Source organism: Polypterus senegalus, chromosome 15 (genome assembly GCF_016835505.1).
Source record: "Polypterus senegalus isolate Bchr_013 chromosome 15, ASM1683550v1, whole genome shotgun sequence".
NCBI classification, from domain to species: Eukaryota; Metazoa; Chordata; class Cladistia; order Polypteriformes; family Polypteridae; genus Polypterus; species Polypterus senegalus.
In genome coordinates this window covers 80,358,003-80,379,239 of record NC_053168.1, presented here as the reverse complement: position 1 = coordinate 80,379,239, position 21,237 = coordinate 80,358,003, and the positions used below count along the sequence as shown (strand labels likewise).

The window sequence follows — 21,237 nt, the reverse complement described above, 5'->3', positions numbered from 1 at the left end:
CAACTGCACTATATATAGTGACAGGTAAGGAACATTGGTTGAGAAGCTGACAGGGGGGCCAGAAAGTACTAATCTGAATATTCTTAGGTGTTACATTTTAACTAGCAGGGTTCAGAGGAGCAATATGTCCACTGATCATCTGTAGACAATGTCATCTAATGCCCAGGATACTTAAACTTATATTCAGACTTGGGTTGTTTGGAAGTAAACCTGGGAAAACATATAAATGACCTCCACTGCCTCAGTTACATTGGACTCAGAATTGGATGGAAGTGGATGACAGTTCACTGGCTAGAGGTAGACCTCCCAGGCAATGAAAACTGGAAAAGGAGGTGGCATGTGTGAAAAAAGATTTGTGTTTTGCTGGCATTCCTGCCAACCAAGACAAACACATAGCCACATCAGCAATAAGCAGACTGATCTGTCGCTTTAGTTTTGTCCTCAGTGTTTGGTGTGTTAAAGAGAAGATGTGCAGCATTGTTCATAATGGCACACAGTTTTGTTTTAATTCTCACCTTTGCTATAACCTCCAGGGGGTCCAGAGTGCATCTTATAACTGGGCTTACCCTTTTGATTAGCCTGTTGATTCAGTGAGCCTCTCCAGAAAGTGATGTTACCAGCCCAGCACACCATAACATAGAAAATCACACTGGCCATCACAGAGTTAATGAAGATGTGAAGGATGTCACTCCCCACATTACCTGCTCTCATTCTGCCTTACACCCAGTGTTGATGAGATAAGCTCTGGTATCTTGTAAGCCTGATCAAGAAAAATAGGATCTATATAAGAAATAGAATAATACATTAAAATAAAGACATTATTTGAAGGCTTTGTGTCTGTTTCATGAAGAGTCTCTTTTTAGGTGTGGTGGCATAAAATGGAAAAGTGCCTACTGTCGTAGTAATATCTGTCTACCTTTCATTCCACAAATTCAAACTTTACTCCTGGTGGGCCGATTTCATTGAAATTTGGCAAACATATTTTTCAAGGGAATTTGTTGAGAAAATTCTATTTTGAATGAGGTATCTTGAATAGAGCATTCTGTTCAATTTTTTTGAAATTTGAAAAACTTCCATATGAAAGCATTGGCGAATTTTTGAAACCGTCATTCTTAGAAGAGAGCAGCATTCTGTGCGAAACTTATTGTTTCAACTTTATTTTGAGAATGTTTATTGTAAATTGTGCATTTTGTATTTTCCTTTTTAACTCATCCGATAGCCGCTCCTAATAGCAAATCAGACCCTTATTACAAGTTATTTATTCACCAGCAGACTGGCTGGGACAGCATATTTACAGCAAGCTCCTCTTGCTGCTTCAAGATAAACCAGGTAAGGTAAATGATCTTCATAATCGTAAAAATACAAAATATAAGCAAGTAAAGAAAAAAAGTCACTTAATGTAACTATAAATAAGTGAAAGAGGAAATGAGGTTCCTAAGCCATTTATGCATATAATAACAGACATTTTAACTCTCCATTAGGTACTTGTTTGAAAATTTTACACTTAATAAATATGAACTACAATTAGTCATAGACACCATACAACCAACCACTAACAGTAGTACACAAAATAATGCAATTTTTACATCTCTTGACATCACCTCTGACATTTGTGAAAGTTATTTCACCAGAACCCTACTGAGACTCTGTTTTTAACTACTGTTCATGTTATTGTCAAGTGATGTTAAAAAGACAGACATTGAATGTGCTCTTCAGACGCCTGTGATTATATTTCATTATCAGTGTCATTTTTGGATATGAATCACCGTTACAAAAATATTTAATAAACACAAATACTGTATATGTTTATGTTTTGAAGTTAACAAAGAAAATTATAAAAATTATATTGTAGTTGTTCATGAGTGCAAAAATATCCCCTACTTTCTAGCATTGTTACTTTAGTTCCAGAAATGTATTTTATAGCTTCCATTCCCGGTCATATATTTGTAATCAAATGATTTTTTTAATTACATGAAGAGAAAAGACTCACAAAAAATAATTTGCATTTAAATCACAAATTCTATGTTAGGCGCGTATGCTGGTGGATTAGTGCGAAATGTGTGCTATCTTAAGGGTGCATGCTACAATGTGCTTCAAATTTTATTTGTTTTAACTAATTCTTCAGATTAACATGGAGTGTGATTTGGTAATTAGTTATTTTAGAATAATAAATGCATGAAGTAGTTGGAAAGAAAATATATTAAATTAGTATTACATTAAATAAAGATTTTTTTTAATGCTCAAGTTTATTGTCAAATGTACATTGTTCAATTAAATTTCATTAACACTAGTGACAGTAATACAATACAGTACAATACAATACCAATGTACATAGCATGCAAATATAGAAAATATTTCTAATCATGTAATATTTATACAATTAATTGTGTCACTGTGAGTGGCTGTTGAGTATCCTCTTGACCTTGGAAGGAGGAGGAAAGTATCTGAGCAGGATGGCTAAGGACTTTAATAATCTTGTTTGATGTTTCAAGGCAGTGTGTGTTATGTATGTTCTGAACAGAAGGCTGGTGTGTGCCATAAATATTTTTTGTCACATTCACAATCCACTGTAGTGTTCAGCAGGCCTGAGCTGAGCAAGTGCCACCAGGATGTTATGCAGTCAATGAATATGGACGACACTCTGCATTTGTAGCAGTTTATGATCTTAGCTGAAGATAATTATGGGCTTTCGTCAGGGATTAAAGAAAGTAAAGGAATTGGCGAGAGTTGTCATTTCTGAATTAAGGGCCAATGGGGCACAGCCCATTCCAGATCTTGTACAAAAAATGTAATAAGCTTCCCTTATAATGTAACTTATTATTAACATGTTTGTTTATAGTAACCCTCACCTTTGTCTTTTTAAGCAATTTTTTCAAGTATTCATATATATGCACAATGTAATTTCTTATTTAGAAAAATGTAGCTTTTTGTAGTATGTGAAATTGTCTTTTATGTGAATTGCCTGGCTCCAATTGGCCCTTCAGTGTTCTAGTTTTATACATGGGTGTGTGTCCGTGACCCTGTATTCGGATTCAGCGGGTTAGAAAATGGATGGATGTGTGTGCATGTCCAAACTGAAATTTCCAATTTAATGAAAGGTCTGAAGGCTTCATCCCCAATCCTAGACCTAGCCTAAGCCTATATTCTTGACCACCTTTTTTTTTTGCTCATTTCAACTTTCCGTTCACAGTTTTTCAGGTTAAGTGTATGTGGCATTAGGTTGCTATAGTAGCCACAGTAATTGTAAAAAGAAAAAATAAATGAAAGAGTGGCATCTTGATCTTCATCCACCACTGAGGATGACTGCCTGTTGGTGCTAAATTAAAAAAAAAAAAAAAAACATCATGGAAAGTGATCTTTCGACCATGTAGAAAAGAAGCCAGCAATATGATGTCCCTGTCTCAGTGAAGTGAAAAGGCCTGGGATGAAAAATATGCATACGCCAGAAAACAGGAGAATGCATACACCAAAACAAAGATCAGATTTATTAATCCTGGCATACACATATTTATATGCAATTTACTTTTATAAATCATAATCACCTTGTAAATGTGTGTACTTGAACACACCTCGAACCCTACCTGGTTGCCACCCTGATATACTGTAACTATACCGTTTCTCCAAAGTGTAGCATACAGATCAGTCACAGTTACCATAAATATATTCAATTTCTTTTGTCAAGTGTTATTTTTCTTTTTTCAGTTTCAACATTTGTGTAAAAAGTTTCATATGCTTATTTTGGCTTCTTTCTAAACATACACAAGTTTTATAAATCTGATCCCTGGTGAGGAATCAGCATTTGTTTACTGGTCTCACTCTGCCTAGCAAATACCTGGTTTTATGGTGGTTATCGGTTCTGGTTATGTTCCAGAATCCTGTCTTCAAGGCATGTAATGTGTGTAGTCTTCATGTTTTTTCTTTGTTATTGTAGCTTGTCCTTTGTTGCTTCAAAGTCATTTGATTCTAAAGGTGAGGTGCTGCTGTTTTAATTTAGGCAGTTCATAGCCAATATATTTTTATAAAAGAAAATTTATTAACACTTTAGTTTAAGTATTGCAAAAATGCATCTAGTAATTATTTACTCATATGTAACAAGACCTTAACAATGGCTATTTTTTGGTTTTCATTACGATGATAAAACACCAGTAAAAAGGTTATTCATCTTTCTGCAGTGTGTCTTATTAAGACCCTTTGATATGATTTTAGAATTATTTGTTCATATCAAGGATTCATAGGTCTTTTACTGAAGTGTGCAATTTTAAGAGAATCATGTCTCACTTAAGCCACCTTGGACTGTTCCAAAGTAAAGTTATTTTAGTAGGTTGCATGGCACAGATGTATAACCACTTTACTGATGCATTGTAAGTGTTATTCATACTAGAAGAAGCCTAAGTTAAGGTCTTGTTACATAAGAGTAAATGAGTAATAGATGCATTTTTGCAGTACCTAAAGTAAAGTGTTACCGAAACTTCGCCCCATCAAAATGTTTATCCCAAAAATGCCACTGTTAAGGACACTTAGTGGCGATTGCTGAAGCGTATTGTGGTTACTTTAGGCCATTAATGGCGACGATTCCAAGAATTGTGAAGGTGATGACCCTCTCAACAACACCTCCACTTATTTAAATATTGTGTTTGTGTTTTCTGTCTACTGATTGCTGAGGAATAAGAATAGCCCTTTGGTTTTACTGATATTGACAAAGAGATTGTCCTGGCCACCAGTATGTTAGAAGATCAATTCAACAAGATCTATCACCTGTTAACTGTCTTTTCATTGTTTGTGATCAGGAAAGTAGTGGTGGTGTTACCAGCAAATTGGAGTTGGAGATGTATATGGCCACACAGTCATAGGTGAACAAGGAGTATAGTGGGGTGGGTAGCACACTAGCAATTGCACTTGCAGTCATATGAAAAAGTTTGGGAACCCCTCTTAATTCTTTGGATTTTTGTTTATCATTGGCTGAGCTTTCAAAGTAGCAACTTCCTTTTAATATATGACATGCCTTATGGAAACAGTAGTATTTCAGCAGTGACATTAAGTTTATTGGATTAACAGAAAATATGCATCATAACAAAATTAGACAGATTTATAAATTTGGGCACCCCAGCAGAGATATTACATCAATAGATAGTTGAGCCTCCTTCTGCAAATATAACAGCCTCTCGACACCTCCTATAGCCTTTGATGAGTGTCTGGATTCTGGATGGAGGTATTTTTGACCATTCTTCTATACAAAATCTCTCCAGTTCAGTTAAATTTGATGGCTGCCGAGCATGGACAGCCTGCTTCAAATCATCCCATAGATTTTCAATGATATTCAAGTCAGGGGCATGTGACGGCCATTCCAGAACATGGTACTTCTGCCTCTGCATGAATGCCTTTGTAGATTTCGAACTGTGTTGTGGGTCATTGTCTTGTTGGAATATCCAACCCCTGCGTAACTTCAATTTAATGACTGACGCTTGAACATTATCCTGAAGAATTTGTTGATATTGGGTTGAATTCATCCGACTCTCGACTTTAACAATGGCCCCAGTTCCTGAACTGGCCACACAGCCCCACAGCATAATGGACCCTCCACCAAATTTGACAGTAGGTAGCTGGTGTTTTTCTTGGAATGCCGTGTTCTTCCACTATGCAAAGTGCTTTTTGTTATGACCAAATAACTCAATTTTTGTCTCATCAGTCCAAAGCACTTTATCCCAAAATGAATCTGGCTTGTCTAAATGAGCATTTGCATACAACAAGCGACTCTGTTTGTGGTGTGAGTGCAGAAAGGGCTTCTTTCTCATCACCCTTCCATACAGATGTTCTTTGTGCAAATTGCACTGAATTGTAGAACGATGTACAGATACACCATCTGAAGCAAGATGTTCTTGCAGGTCTTTGGAGGTGATCTGTGGGTTGTCTGTAACCATTCTCACAATCCTGCGCATATGCCACTGTTGTATTTTTCTTGGCCTGCTGGACCTGGGTTTAACAGCAACTGTGCCTGTGGCTTTCAATTTCCTGATTACATTCCTTACAGTTGAAACTGACAGTTGAAACCTCTGAGAGATTTTTGTAGTTTTTCCCTAAACCATGATACTGAACAATCTTTGTTTTCAGATCTCTGAGAGTTGCTTTGAGGATCCCATGCTGTCACTCTTCAGAGGAGAGTCAAAAGGAAACTTGCAACTGACCACCTTAAATACCTTTTCTCATGATTGGACACACCTGTCTACGAGGTTCCAGGCTTAACGAGCTAATCCAACCAATTTGGTGTTGCAAGTAATCAGTATTGAGCCGTTACATGCATTCAAATCAGCAAAATTACAAGGGGATCCACATTTTTGCACAGCCAGTTTTTCACATTTGATTTAATTTCATACAACTAAATACTGCTTCACTAAAAATCTTTATTCGGAAAACACCCCAGTACTCAGATGTTCCTAGGAAATGAAAGACATACCACTGTAAAACCAATTTCACTTCTTGGAGAAGTTTATTTTTGGTTTTCAATTTTATTCCATTTTTAAGAAAAGTCATTTTCTATTTTATTTCTGGAAGAAACACACATCTGGTTAAGTGCTTTTAACACCATTGCAGTGCTCTCCAACTTATAATGTCAGTAATCAACCCAGGGGTTGATTTGGGAAAAGAATGTGCACATGGCATCTGAGCTGCAAATGTTTTGGCTTGTTTCTTGTATTTGCTACTGGCACAACAATAGCAATTGAATTTTTAGTTCACTTCAATGCAGAAAATTAATTGTTGGTGTACCAGCTGCATTCTAGTGCCCATATTAAACACATAAAAAGTTCTTAAATAAATATTTTCATATTAAGCCTTACAGAACAAGGCTATGCCATCCTGTAAAACATTAAATACCAATAAAGCCCATATAGACCAACAGGAGAAAGTTTCATATTCCAAGTTGAAGAGCAACTAGGCTATTTCCCTTTGCTTTTCCAGGTCTCTATTATCTGCCAAGTCATTATGAAACACTCCATTTTCACATTCTTGATCACTTCATCTCTCCCATACAAATACAGCCTTTGCAAGACATTCAAATCCGTTATAGACTGAAAAACGGTATGTGGTGGATTTCTTCAGAAACCACTCATAAACGAGGACTTGTTACTTCAGAAGCCTTTCCCGGCATCTATACCAATAACCAAGAAAGCACTTAACACGACATTTTTGTTTTCAAAATACCGTAATAATTACGCCCTTCAGTTTCGGATTTACACTGGGTCAGCAGAGAAGGCGACACTAATACCATGCAGATGTCTCCAAATGGCCTTATCTCGACTCTTCTTTCTTGTCGAAATATAGAGTGAGAAATGTTTCTTGCTTTTGGGTGAAAAGAGTGGTCCTCTGCAGGGCGTTGGTAAGTGTTCGTTTTATTACAAGTGTTCTGGTTCTCCGTAATTAAATAAATTTGCCAACTCCAGCGGGTTTGGCAGAAACGACTGTTATCTAGTTTGTTAATTTTACGTGCAAAATGTTTCTGAATGATTAATTAAGTTGGTTAAAGGCCACTAAACCAATATAAGAACAATTACAATACGTAATGTAATCAAACGGCCAATGATACCTACATACGGCACCATGTTTTTTAACAATAATAAGGTGTACAGCATTAGAGCCAGACAAGCCCGTGAGCATGGTGGTACGGTATATAGCCTACACTTATGGTTCTCGGCATCGCATATAACACTAGCCCAAGGCCCCGCGTATTCCTAAGGCCGCCTCTGAGTAGTTTAAGGAGGATCTGCCTGACCAGGAATTGCTCCTTGGGTGTAATGGTGTGGCACTGGAAGTACTCTCAGATTTGACATAAGGCGAGACCCCAGAGAGTTATGAGAAGAGAAGGACAATGCTCACCTATGAAGGAATGGAGGAGAAAAACAAGAAAAGGAAAGTGAAAGAGTTGTATTTGTGGATGTGTATTTGTGGATGGAGGAACAAACTTGTGACAATGTAATTTTTGGAATAAAGCTAGTTAGTTTAAACCTGGGACTTGTACATTTTCATTGTGTCTGGTGTTTGTGGCTCTGCTATTCCCGCTACAGTTCACAGTGTTCAATCATGCAGCTGAAAGAGCCTTGATTTAAAAGATGGCTGAAAAAGTCTTCGCCTCACAATTTAATGTCTTAAGGAGATTCTGAAAAGATGGCTTTTTATGTACCGCTTTGTGCATACTCTGTATTATTTGTTTTAATATATCAAAACCTAGTCTTAAAATATACCTTAGTTACTAACCATGTAATCTTTTTTTTGTGTAACAGATTTAATGTCTTTTGACATCCTGGAGCTTGATGCATCCCTTTCCTGTCCAGGATCAAGAGATGAAACATGTGCCCACTGGGATCATACAGTGCAGCTTTTTGTGTGTTGTAATCCTTTCAGCCCATACTGCAACCTGGAACTGGGACGGTGGATAACTCCATTCCGCAGGTAAAAGGAAAATAATGGAACCATTTACATAACTCTGCTCTTGCACAGTATGCTTCTTGTGTAAAATACTTGCCTGTGTATGTTAAAATGACTAATTCTGTGAGTCTTTGGTAGGCATAGAAATTGTGCTTTGTATTTCTGGAGGCAATTTTTTTGTGCCCATTCACTCTTGCCTGCTGCAGCATTGTCCCACAGAACACCTAACAATGCCCATTGTGTAATTGTGTTATTTTTGACATTTCTTTATCTAAGATCTTTATCTTTATTCCTAATATCTGATCTGTTTTGGATACGCGATTAAATAATTGTCAAATACAGTCACACCTATTAGTAAAAACTGACAGAATATATATCACATTGGAATCAGATTTCTTTACTAATGTAGATGTTTAATATAGAATATATTCTTTTTCTTGAATTAGATGGCAAATTGCAATTTCCTTTTGCAAGACCTGGAGCTATTTTTATGATGGTTGTTATGGAAAGTAAAACTAAAACATCTATACTCTACCTTTCAGTAGTGTTACTTGTGTTTTAGCCTAGGCACTGACAGTGTGATCAAATTTGCCTGTAGTGTGTGTGTGTTTGATAGCTAACCATGTGACTGTACTTGCCATTTCCACTTCCCAAATCCATGGCTTTGTTCACTTTTATGTAACCCTGAAAGCATCGACCTTTAATTAAATTGATGTCTGTCACTCTTAATTATAAACCACTTTTCTGGCTGAGCGTTCAGTAAATGGGGAACTCTGTTATCTTAATCACTTTCATGGTTAGGCTCTCCATCTAGAAGTCCTGCAGCCTTAAAGGATAAGTTTGATATTTTTCAAGTTGAAGTTATTTCTTCACAATCATTGTATATATTCATTTGCCACATAAAATTCTGTTCCGATGAGAAGAATTTTTTTTTATAGATTTTTGAAATACCTTGTCTGTTCATGACCCTCTACATCGAGAGGAGCTGATTGAGGTGGTTCGGGCATCTGATATGGATTCCTCCTGGATGCCACCCTGTGGAGGTTTTATAGGCACAATCAGCTGGGATGAGACCCCGGGGAAGATCCAGGAAGGATCACTGGAAGGATTATACAGCTTGGCCCACGAAAAAGTGGCCTGCCTCCACTGAGACGACTCCCGTTTCATCTGTCGCCAGATATGTGGCTGCAGTCATGTTGCCTGCCTTATTTCCTTACTGTCTGACCTCTGGAAACCACTTTTGTGGTGGCAGTGTACTGAAGTGGTCAGTGCAACCATTGTTACTTCCAGCAAGATGGGGCGACTTGCCATAATTCCCGAATATCTATGACTACTATTCAGGAGCATTTCCCTGACGAAAGTATTATTAGCAAGGGTTTATGGCCTCCACGATCACCTGAATTAACAACATGCAACTATTTCTTGTGGGGTCATTTAAAGTGCTGCGTGTATGAGACAAATCCACAGACTGTAAATGAACTGAAGTTGAACATTGAAAATGTGATACAGATGTTGCAAAGTGTGTACATAAAAATGCTGAAACAGGCATAGATATGTATTGATGAACAAGGAGATCACTTGCAGCATCGTCTGTAATTGTGAGTTCAAAATTTGATTATTTTTCTCTTCACAACGTAATGCAGTCGTCTTGGTGGAGACGGGCCACTTTTTTGTGGGCCACCGTGCATATCCCAGATGGCCTGGAAATGCCTTGGGATCCCACAGTATGAGTTGGTAAGTGTGGCTTGGGGAAAGGGACCTATGGTCCTCACTGCTAAGACTGTTGCCAATGCGACGCAGTCTTGGATATTCGATGGAAAATTAATAAATGAATGAGTGAATGATTGAATGCTCAAGCAGCTTATAATGGGACTAAATAGATACACTGACCCATGTGTGAATGAAAAAGACTTAAAACTTAGTATCCACTTTGAAGCATCGAAGGTATCATTTTAAGAAACTACACTTCTGTTATATGAGGTATCCTTAGGAAAACGAAACAGAACTAGAAATAATATTTTATCACAGATTCTTACAACAGTTTTTCTTGAGGTAAGAATACAATTCATTTTTGTTTTACTGCTTACAGTCTCCGTTATGGGTCAGGTTATGATAAACCCCCAGCACCAAGCTATTCTCTCCTTATAATCCTTCTAAAACAGGGGTGCCCAATGCATCGATTGTGATCAACCTGTAGATCGCAAAGGTAGTGCAGGTAGATTGCGTTGCATTGAAAAAAAAAAATTTAAAACGTTAGTTTCCTACCTATGGCATTTGCCACTTGATTGACATACAGGCCAGTCTGAGATCTATTTTCTTCACACTGGTCATCCCGCACGCACGATCAAATGTGCGAGCTGCTGCAAAACTCTGGCTGTGATCTAGTTAGACTTCCAGTTTATATCGACTAAAGAAGGGATTTATAAAAAAAAATTGTTTGGGGAGGGTATGGGCTGAATGTGGAATTGGAGAATTTTTCTTTCACAATGTCACAAATGAAGTGCGTTTGTGTGACGTTCGAGGTTCGATCCCCAAAAAGGGATACAGTGGAGTGTGTACGCCTGATGAGCCCAAAATAGAGCGAAACATGTGTCGTGTACTCTGCATTATTTGACAGTTAACTATGTAGCATTCTATGATCTGCTTCTCGCAACTGAGAGGGCACCCGTGGCGGATGTTTGTCGACTTGCAGACCAACCTGGTAGGTAACCACCCATACAATCAGATTGTGATTCAGACTTTGAATGCTATATATATATATATATATATATATATATATATATATATATATATATATATATATATATATATATATATATATGTATATATAATTTTAATGTAGGTAGATCATTTCGACCTGGTCATTTTAAAAGTAGCTCACAAAGCAAAAAAGTGTGGGCACCCCTGTTCTAAAAGTATGTTTCTTCAACAGTTTTGTTCTGCTGTGGCTTGTAATAACAGACAGATGTTCACTCACATCATATGATTTTTTCCTTAGTGTCCATTACCTTCTGCGTTGTCATTTTCCATAACCTATAGAGCGAGATTTATGCAAAGTAGCAGTGTAGTAAAAAGAGCACCAAAGAGTTTTATTTTACTTTGTACAAACAACAGTCAATCTGCAAATACATAGGGAGAACATGCAAAACTTTTGCAGATCCTGGCGCTGTGAGGCAGGAGTGACAGCTCTGCGCTACCTGCAGGTGCTGGAATAAAGGTAGCAGTGGCAACAACAGTGCCTAGGGCTGGTGGGCAAAGGAGCAGACCACAGACACATCATATTTTGGGCCTATATATTGTCACCTTGTTTGGAGGCTCTATCAGCTGTACCTTGCATGACAGGTTACTAGTGCAGTTTGCATGTTTGGTAATAAAATACGGACATTGTCCTGATTTATAGCCAGCCCTGAGGACTGGGAGAGAGTGAGGCATAAGGGGTGCCTCTGACCCTCAGTGAGAAGAGTGAGGTAGAAGCGTGTGTTGCTGCATGATGGAAGCAGCCACTGAAATAATGAAATAAGCTTCTATATAGTGAAAGAATACAAGCAATCGTAAGTGTGCCTTTTTCAGTTACTATTGCCTAGTTCTCTACAGAACAGACACAGCAGTTTATATCAAGGCATCGACATTCAGTGTCAATAGCAGCACTTGGTGATGACTTTCTGAGGTAAATCCAGACATCTGGTCCTGGAAGATGCCACAGAAGACGAGTAAAGTGCAGAGTCTCCCTTTAAAAGGGTTGAATCTCACAACAATATTTTGCTTTTTGCTTTTTTCCCCTTCTTAAAATGACATGGATATGCTGTTTTACAACATGTGTTCAATCTCATTATCTGATAATACTCAGTAACATTTTTGAAATTTAAAAATTGACGCTGTGAAAAAATAAACACACAGAAACTCCAGCGTCCAGTACAAAATAAGAGTCAATATCAAAGCAAAATGTTTGACTAAATGAAGGTCTCTCTCTGGTTCTTATATACAAAAAAAAAAAGGAAGTGCAATTAACGGGGAGGAGGTGCAGGGGAGGCTGAAGCTGACGTAGTGGCCAGAGATGACGTCTGGAGTGAGGTTGATGGAATGTAGTCATCGGGGCTGTCCAGAAACATGGCGACCCCACGGAGCCAGCTGAGGAGTCTTTTAGAGGAATGGGACGTGATGACCGGTATGGCCGTTTTATTCTGTCATCTTTCTGTGGAGTTAAGGAAAGAAAAGCATTAGTACCTCGTCTTATCCCCTTGTCTTTCGGTCTTCACGTGTGATCGAGCTTTTTGACTGTCCCCTACGTGCACGTGTGTGACAACGCATTTGGTTACTTTTAAGGCTTTTACATTCACATGTGGACCTGTGTATCCATTAGCACCATTGTAATGCAAAAACAGACAATCATTTTTTTATTTAAAAAAACAAAATGCTTCACTTTAGACCATAATTTTATGAGACAAATTAAAATGTAATTTAGTTGTGAAGAAAGAACTTTATCTTGAAAAGTACCAAACCTATCCTTTAAGTTCTAAAAAGTGTTGGGGCACCTATAGGCAAATCCCATACAATAAATAAAACACGGGGTATAAACACGAAAAGAAAAGAAAAACAAGTAGACTGATTCAAGATGGCGGAAATTCCTCTGATAAGGACTTCTGGCAGAAACAGTCAGGTCGAGGTAGGCGGAAATCGGAAGTGACATCATGGGTGGTAAAGCCATCAATCTTCCAGTCTGCAGAGGGAGAAAAAGATAATTGTGCTAGTCAACAGTGCCATCCTGTGTTCTGGCAGGAAATTATCATTATCCAAGCTTTTAAGCTGCCCCCAATATGCACATTTATGACAACTCCCAGGTGGATATGGAGCCTTAAGCTCCAGCTCACATTTAAATTAAACAACAGCACCCAGGTAGCCTGTCCGCTATAACAGGCAGAAGGGGGCAACCTGTTAGATTTTGGACCTCCTGATAAACTGCACTTAATCTGATATTCGACTACTTCTGTGCTCCTGAAATGATTACTTGTGGGACAATCTTAATAAGTGACTAAGATATCAGCCCTTAGTTACAGTCTTGTCATTATACTGAAACAATAATATTTATAATTCCAGTCTGAATTCTCCTTATTGGTAGGGCCTTGTAGGACTCTGCGCCTTCATTGTATCCTTGTAACCTGAAGAGGCCCTGAACTGGAACTCAAGTGCAATATATTGAAACTTTCAGCCTGTAATTAAAGACATAATACATAATGTGATCCCTGTTTACAATAAAAATAGCTACTGTGATGAACATGACAAACAGAAACAAAAATGAGGCAGACAACATACTGGCAGTTGTGCCTGTAGTTGTAATAGGAGTAATAACTAAAGTCTCATCATATAAACAATATCACAGTTTAAGGACGTCTGTAACTAAAGAAGTTACCTCTCTGAGAAACTGAAATTGTTCCAGAATTTTAAGATGACTTTCAACAATGCATCAAGGAAAAAAGTGAAATTATTCACAGCTTTTTATAGAGAAAATGTGCATTTTAATATCAGTTCCAAACCCAGTTGGCAGTCAATTTGATTTTGTTTTTTCTTATTATGTTCCTTGCAGTTTCATTTTCCATTAACTGTAGGGTAGGAATAGAAATTGTAGAATTGCCTTTAAAGAAAGGTATTACAATTGGCAATTTTGCAGTAAGTGATTATGGGAATTAGCTTTTGTATGTACTGAACAGGATGAAATATTTTTCAATTTGGAAAGTTTTTTTTATAATGGTAAATCTGTAAGTTAAGCTATAATTCAGTCAAAAATAGAATCTAACCTCATAGCTGATTTATTGGAACTAAAGTTAAACTTTGTTATTAACAGCATGGCACAGATGATTGTAGATTTTCCCTCCCATTATATGCAGAGCTGAGGTTTTAATACAAGATAGAAATTAAGGAATGCAGCTATCAGAGTCTTTCGAATTTTAGCTTAGAGTATACACAGATATGGCTATCAGGTTTCACCACTTACTAAAAATTAAGAGAAAAATATTTCATATACTTAAGATTGACAATTGTAATTAGTATACAATTAAAGGGTATTAATATTTGTTTAACACCTTAACATAAGGCTTGTTTCTGCAATGAAGGATGGAATCTGGGTTCATATGCATCCATTAGTTTGTAAGGTTTGTGTAGTAAGGAGGGTGGCAAAATGGTTCAGTCACTAATGTTGTGTTTGAACTCACTTTGATTCCTGGCTGGAGTTTTCATGTACTGTCTCTGGTCATGTGAGCTTCTACCAGTTTTCCTTATGAAGATAAGCTGTTAGATTAACTTGCAGCCATCAGTTTCCTGACATGTAACAGTGTGGCTACAGTGGATGCAGAGAGTATTCAGACCCCTTCCCTTTTGTCACAATTTGGTAAGCTGGGGCTTTGTGCTAAAAACATCTAAATTCATGGTTTCCTCGCATCAAGCAGCACTCCCCCAGAATACACCAGAATGACAAAGCAAAAACAGTAGTTTAGGATTTTTTGAAAATTCATTACAAATAAAAAACCAAAACAGCACCAAAGTATTCTGACCCTTTGCTATGACACTTGAAATTTGACTCATGAGCAGTGCCGTTCTATCGGTCATCAATGACTGCATGAGCCCAGTAATCCTTACAAGGAGTGCCATTCCACAGTGAAATGATTCTTGTTTCTCACCTGCTGTTTTGTACTTTAGTAAAGTATGGATTCTCTTGAGACTCTGATGCAAAGTACATGGATGGATTAAACTTTTAGAGAAAAAAAAAAGTGCATTTAGCTTTTTCAGCAGACAAAGAACCATCAAAAAAGGGAGTGAGGTGTTTTAAAAGTAACAATGAAAATAATACATACAAAAAAGAAAACAGCTCATTCTTTCAATTAATATTTTTTTTACCTTTTCACTTGTGAAGAAGTTGTAACTATCCCAGTAGTTATGGTGAATATTATTATTTTCATGTTCAGATTACTGAGAGTTAAGAATTGCTCAAGGTAGTTGTCACATAAATTATATTTTGGAAATCATTTCATTCTAGTTAAATTTCTAAAGACTATTAGCTCGCAAATATTGTCCTGTCATATAAATAGCTGATCAGACTGATGTTAGAAATTTTATACCAGTCACCATAACACGTGTAAGGGAAAATTAATGGAAGATAAAACAGAGCAATGCATACCAAATACAGATGTGTCAGTGAACTGCTGACATGGTACAAATATATGAGAATCACTAGTTATGTTACCTGGCTTTGTCTAGCAAATATTTGTAGTGCTGTTAGTTAATCTGATGTATCAGAAGTACTGTGTAACCAACAAACTACTTTTCTGTGTACAGTATTAATATATTTTTTTAACCAAGGTTAATTTTATTACATTAGATCCCTGGAGCTGTTTTTTTGTTGATGATCAGTGGAAAACACAATTTTACAAGAAACTATTCTTTTTAGTTGAAATGGTTATTAGTAGTAATAATGGGAATTTTAGATCTATCTATCTATCTATCTATCTATCTATCTATCTATCTATCTATCTATCTATCTATCTATCTATCATAACAAAGAGAAAGATCATGCTGCTTATTGCAGGTGAGGCTACCTGCTTATCTTGGTTTAAAGGAATGAAAGCAAAACACAAACCTTTTTTCACACATGCTGCCACCTTTTCCAATTTTCATTGCCTGAGAGATCTATCTGTGCCTAGTCAACTGTCATCTACTGTACTTCCATCCAATTCTGAGTCCAATGTAACTGAGGCAGTGGAGTTCATTTATATGTTTTCCCAGGTTTACTTCCAAGCAACCCAAGTCTGAATATAAGTTTAAGTATCCCGGGCATTATATGATGTTGTCTGCAGATGATCAGTGGACATATTGCTCCTCTGAACCCTGCTAGTTAAAATGTAACACCTAAGAATGTTCATATTAGTACTTTCTGGCCCCCTGTCAGTTTCTCAGCCAGTGTTCCTTACCCAACACTGTATATAGAGTGCAGAAAGGAGAATAATTTGTTTTCCTTAATTTGGGGTATTTCATTTTCAAGGCTTACATCTCTCACAGATTTGTTCCCACTTGCAATATTCTGGTCTTTTGTCTGTCTGTGTCTGTTTGTCTGTCTGTCTATCTGTCTATCTATTGTGGAGCATGGCCCGGACACAGACGGGCGGACACCGATAGTTCACCCAACACACGTTTATTATGCATTATTTACAGTTCCAAAGCACACATACAACCTCAGTACTTCCCCAAAATCCAGGTCCTTCCAATGCCTCTCCTTCTCAGGTCCGCCTCCACTCCTCTCCTCCTGAGTTCTGTCTCTCTTCCTCCCGACTCCAGCCATTGAATGGAGGGAGGCACCCCCTTTTATATCCACCCAGATGTGCTCCAGGTGCCTTCCAATGAGCGACTGCTGGCACTCCCTGGTGTGGCGAAAGTGCCAGCTGTGCATCCGGTAAGCACTCTGGGTGTCCCTGATCTTCTTCCCCCCAGAACTTCCGGGTGTGGCGTAAGTGCTGAGGGCCAGGGCTCTTCAGGAATCCGGGTGCCCCCTGGCGGTGACCATGGGCCCCTATAGGGTTGAGCTTCCAAGCTCTGTTCCCGTGGTACCCATACCATCCAGGGCGGCTGCCCTCTCGTGGGCCAGATAAGGCGTAATCCTTCTTCCGGTCCTTCTGGGCATCCTGGCTGGGTACCTCCCCCAGTCTCTTGCCACATTTTCTATCTATCTATCTATCTATCTATCTATCTATCTATCTATCTATCTATCTATCTATCTATCTATCTATCTATCTATCTATCTATCTATTTCAGGTTAAATTCTGTTTTTTTAATCTGTTAGTGCCCTGCAGCATGAAAGATTTTAGTTTTTTCCCACATATTATGTTTTTCAAAGCACAAAGAACAAACCTCATATGCAAAGAGCCCTTCCCAGAATTAAATGGTGCTAAGTCTAATAATGGTTCTATGAAGGACCACACATTCAGTACACAACAATATAATGCCATTAAAGAATAGCGGAATCTGGGACTAATAAAAGTAAAGGAAAAATGACAATACAAATTTTATTATTAAAAACCCAATGGCTATGTGTATGTATATTTATTTGTAAATGAAATGCATAATCTTTTTTTACTGGTATTCCAACATTGTGTTTCAAATTTTAGCTGCTGTCTTTTAATATTTTTGCTTAATTATATTTTATTTGTAATGAGTGTATAGCATTCTGGACTTTTGAATAGAAATGTTCTTTATAAGAATACATTGAATTGGGCTGATTTGATACACTCATAGTAGTGTTGCTGGTGGTCACTTAAATCTTCAGTTGTGCTGTTCTCTCTTATAATTGCATGCCTAATTTAAATAATATTGTCTGCATATATGACGCTAGCATTAACTTAGCAGTCAGTTGTGTGGGAATGGGTGATGCATTTGCAATGGGTCCTCAGAGCACATACAGTATATTGCTGTTTGACTATGTATCATTAAAGTAACAGGTACTTTCTCTTATTTTGATCTCATTTTTAAAGCAAGAATAGTTGGTAATAGAATGCATTTTTCTCTCCACGTTCTGCCGTGATGTCTGAAAGTATCTGCAGGGTAAGCAATGATATATACAATTTGCTTGCTTTAATGTAAGTGTACTTAATGGTATTTCTGAACACTGTTGGGCTCACCATTGTATTATTAAGAATGGTTGGCTGTTTTTATGTTTCCAACAATGAAATCAATATTTCAATTTCTTTTTTCAGTGTTGTTAAGGTAAATATAATTTCATGATAAAATTACTTATTATAGTATCTGGAAATTAAAATAAAGTATATGAATAACTATGCTGTACCCAACTCTTTGCCCTAGTGTACATGATGAGAGAAAAAAATACATTTTCTTGAATTGAAGAGTTATGTGTTGTATAAATACAACTCTTGCAGAGTCTGGGATGGAGGAGTTGCACCTGATAAGGAAGGCAAATTAATTTTTATGACAAGACCAAGAGAAGAGACAGTGCTTTCATGCCAAGCTCAAGTCTAAATCTAAAGTCAGTCTTGTCTTTGATTCCTGGGGCCTCATGCATAACGCCTTGCCTAGAATTCACACTATAACATGACGTAAGCACAAAAGCAGAAATGTGCTTACGAACAAAAAAATCCAGATGCATAAATCTCTGTGTTCACCAACTTCCACGTTCTTCCACTACACAAATCCCGGTCAGCATGAAAATTAATGCACGTGCACGCGCCTGCTACCCCACCCCAACTCCTCCCAGAATTACACATCTTTGAATATGCAAACCAATATAAATAGCCCTTAATATCAGTTTTCTGTGAAAAGGCAATGGCAAAAGCACAAGGGAAAATAGAATTTCAGCGACTATCAAGTGGAGGCAATGAAAACCGTACTATTTGTTGGTTTAAATAGTGGTATAAACAACAAAAGGAAGTTGATTGAGTGACATAGCATGTCGGAAATACTCGAAAGCTCAAGTTCACAAAGTCGCACAGTGCCCGAAATAAAAAAGAAGTTGTCAGATATCAAAGTCACCATGAAAAGGCGAGTCAAAGCCCACCGTCAGAGTGTCATATGAAAGCTTATTAGGGTTCAAAGATAAAAAAAGGCACACAGTGGGAAAAAAGCACGAAATGTCAACTTTAATCTTGAAATTTCCACTTTAATCACGTAGTTTATTTTGTCATTAAAGTAGAACATCATAAACTTCATCTTAAAATTGTTTACTTTATTAGTTTCTCAAATCCTATCGTAACTAAAGTAGCACGATAAATGCTTTGTTTTGTATTTAATCTTCTATGTACTCTCTGTGTGTGAATCACTACGTGCTTCCGGGCTTTCTCTTCCTCCGAAAGGAAACAGAATCATTACATTCCCAATATTACAGCTCTCTGATAAATTAAAATACTGAGATGTATACGTGATATAATTTTCATGATGATAGGATTTCAAGCATGTTATTAAACATGGGAACACGGTGGAGCAGTGATTGCTCATATCTCATGCAAGATGCTTGCTGCGCCATGCGCGACCTTCGATGAAATACTTTACTGTAGCAATACTGTCTCTTTCAAATGTACTAACCTCCAATTCCTGTCCTTACTGTTCTTTCCCCAAATACCCAATCGCCATACAATCAGCTCTGTAATAGACGTTAAGCCATCTTTAAGCTTAGAACACCGATTCTTCAAAACTTTTAAGGAACATTGAAATATCTTTGTAGTATGTGTTTAATTATTCTATCCATCTATCCTTCCAGTGTCATGCCAGCCCCTGCAAATATACAGCCCGAGGCAGGAATAATCCATGAACGGATGCTGCAGCACCATGTCCTCACATGTTCATTTATTAACAACTAGCAAAATACCCGCGCTTCGCAGCGGCGAAGTACTGCATTAAAATTTTTATTAAGAAGAAAATTAAACCTTTTTAAACTGAGGGAAAATATGCCAATAATTATTTGTTAAGGATCTCTTTGTATACCATGTTGTCAGTTTGGCCCTCCGGTTGTAACATGACCAAGCTGTGTGCTGAGCTTACTCTTGAGCATGTAACTTACAGTTGGCCATGTGAACAGTAATCTTGTCTCAAATCTCACAGCTTGGATTGCTGTTGTCATAATCGGTTTGAGTCTCATGGTTTGTTTCAATTACGACAGTATTTGCAGGATTTGTTGTGTTGAAGTGACATTCGACATCTGTCAAGCGTTGTAAGCACACAACCGGTTTCATTGATAAAATCACATCCAGCTTTTGAGAGTTTAAACATTCATAAACATCAAAGTGTCCACTACTGAAATCGTCACCTGTGAATCTAAGATGTTTAAGAGGCAATGGCGGTTGTCGAAAGGTGTAAAATATTTGGCCATTTCGGTACACTTGAAAGCGACAACTGAACAATTCAGCGGCAGCCATCAACTCACATGCAGAACCATAGGTGAAGGGCTTAAGCATTTCACTCTTCTAGTGCTCCTGTGTAGTATAATTATCTCCTGTACCGTCATCAGTCCACACCTTGAACCTGTCCCAGTCATTCAATACATAAGACACAATGTTCCTCCGGATATCAAGAGTGAGCCTGATATGGTCGTGCAATATGTAACAAAGAGAATGGAAAAGGTAGGTGGTATCTCCGGGCATGGAAACCACTCAGTAAGTGACAGTTGTTTGATTGATAGTGATCATCTCGATAGACATGGTAATGGGGGTTGGAATGATAAAGAAATGGGTACCTGAGCAATGTAAAGTAAGTGTAAAATACCCTATACAATAATTATAATTGTAATGAACAAACAATAAAACAGTGGAGAAGCCGTGGATTAAACAAAAAGGCTGTAGTTATCAGTAGGGAGACGTGAATCCCGTGGCGAATCAAGGAAGGGAATGTAGAGACCGGAGCGACGGACGGTCTTATATAGGCAGGCAGCCAACAACGTGGGAGGCATTGGGATGGTGGACCCAACGCCACCTCACATGTTGACCGAGGTGCAGGCTATGGACGTATATATGTACGTAAGTAGGATTCAGTTAGCGTTGGGAACCCGTGTACCAAATTTCTTGAAGATGGGCCCATAAGTAACAAAGACTGTTGAAAAGTTCAATATGGCGGCCGACAGTGGCATCATACCACCGAAATAAGTACGTACATTGGTTTCAGTTAGTGCAGGGAAGCCGCCTACCAAATTTTGAGAAGATGGGGCCATAAATAAGAAAGTTCAACATGGCGGACGTTGTTGACCGTTACGACCATTACGCGTAGAATTTCGAAATGAAACCTGCTTAACTTTTGTAAGTAAGCTGTAAGGAATGAGCCTGCCAAATTTCAGCCTTC

The 21,237-nt window shown here is 37.8% G+C and overlaps 1 protein-coding gene across 2 annotated transcripts in view; it reads left to right on the top strand.

The window, feature by feature from the left end:
• si:dkey-256h2.1 (uncharacterized protein LOC337520 homolog) overlaps nt 1-21,237 on the top strand; it is a 354,044-nt gene that overhangs the window by 173,962 nt on the left and 158,845 nt on the right. For both annotated transcript variants that reach the window (XM_039736958.1, XM_039736959.1), the window contains exon 7: nt 8,274-8,442. In XM_039736958.1, the coding sequence (XP_039592892.1) occupies nt 8,274-8,442 (169 nt within the window). The remainder of the gene's footprint in view (nt 1-8,273; nt 8,443-21,237) is intronic.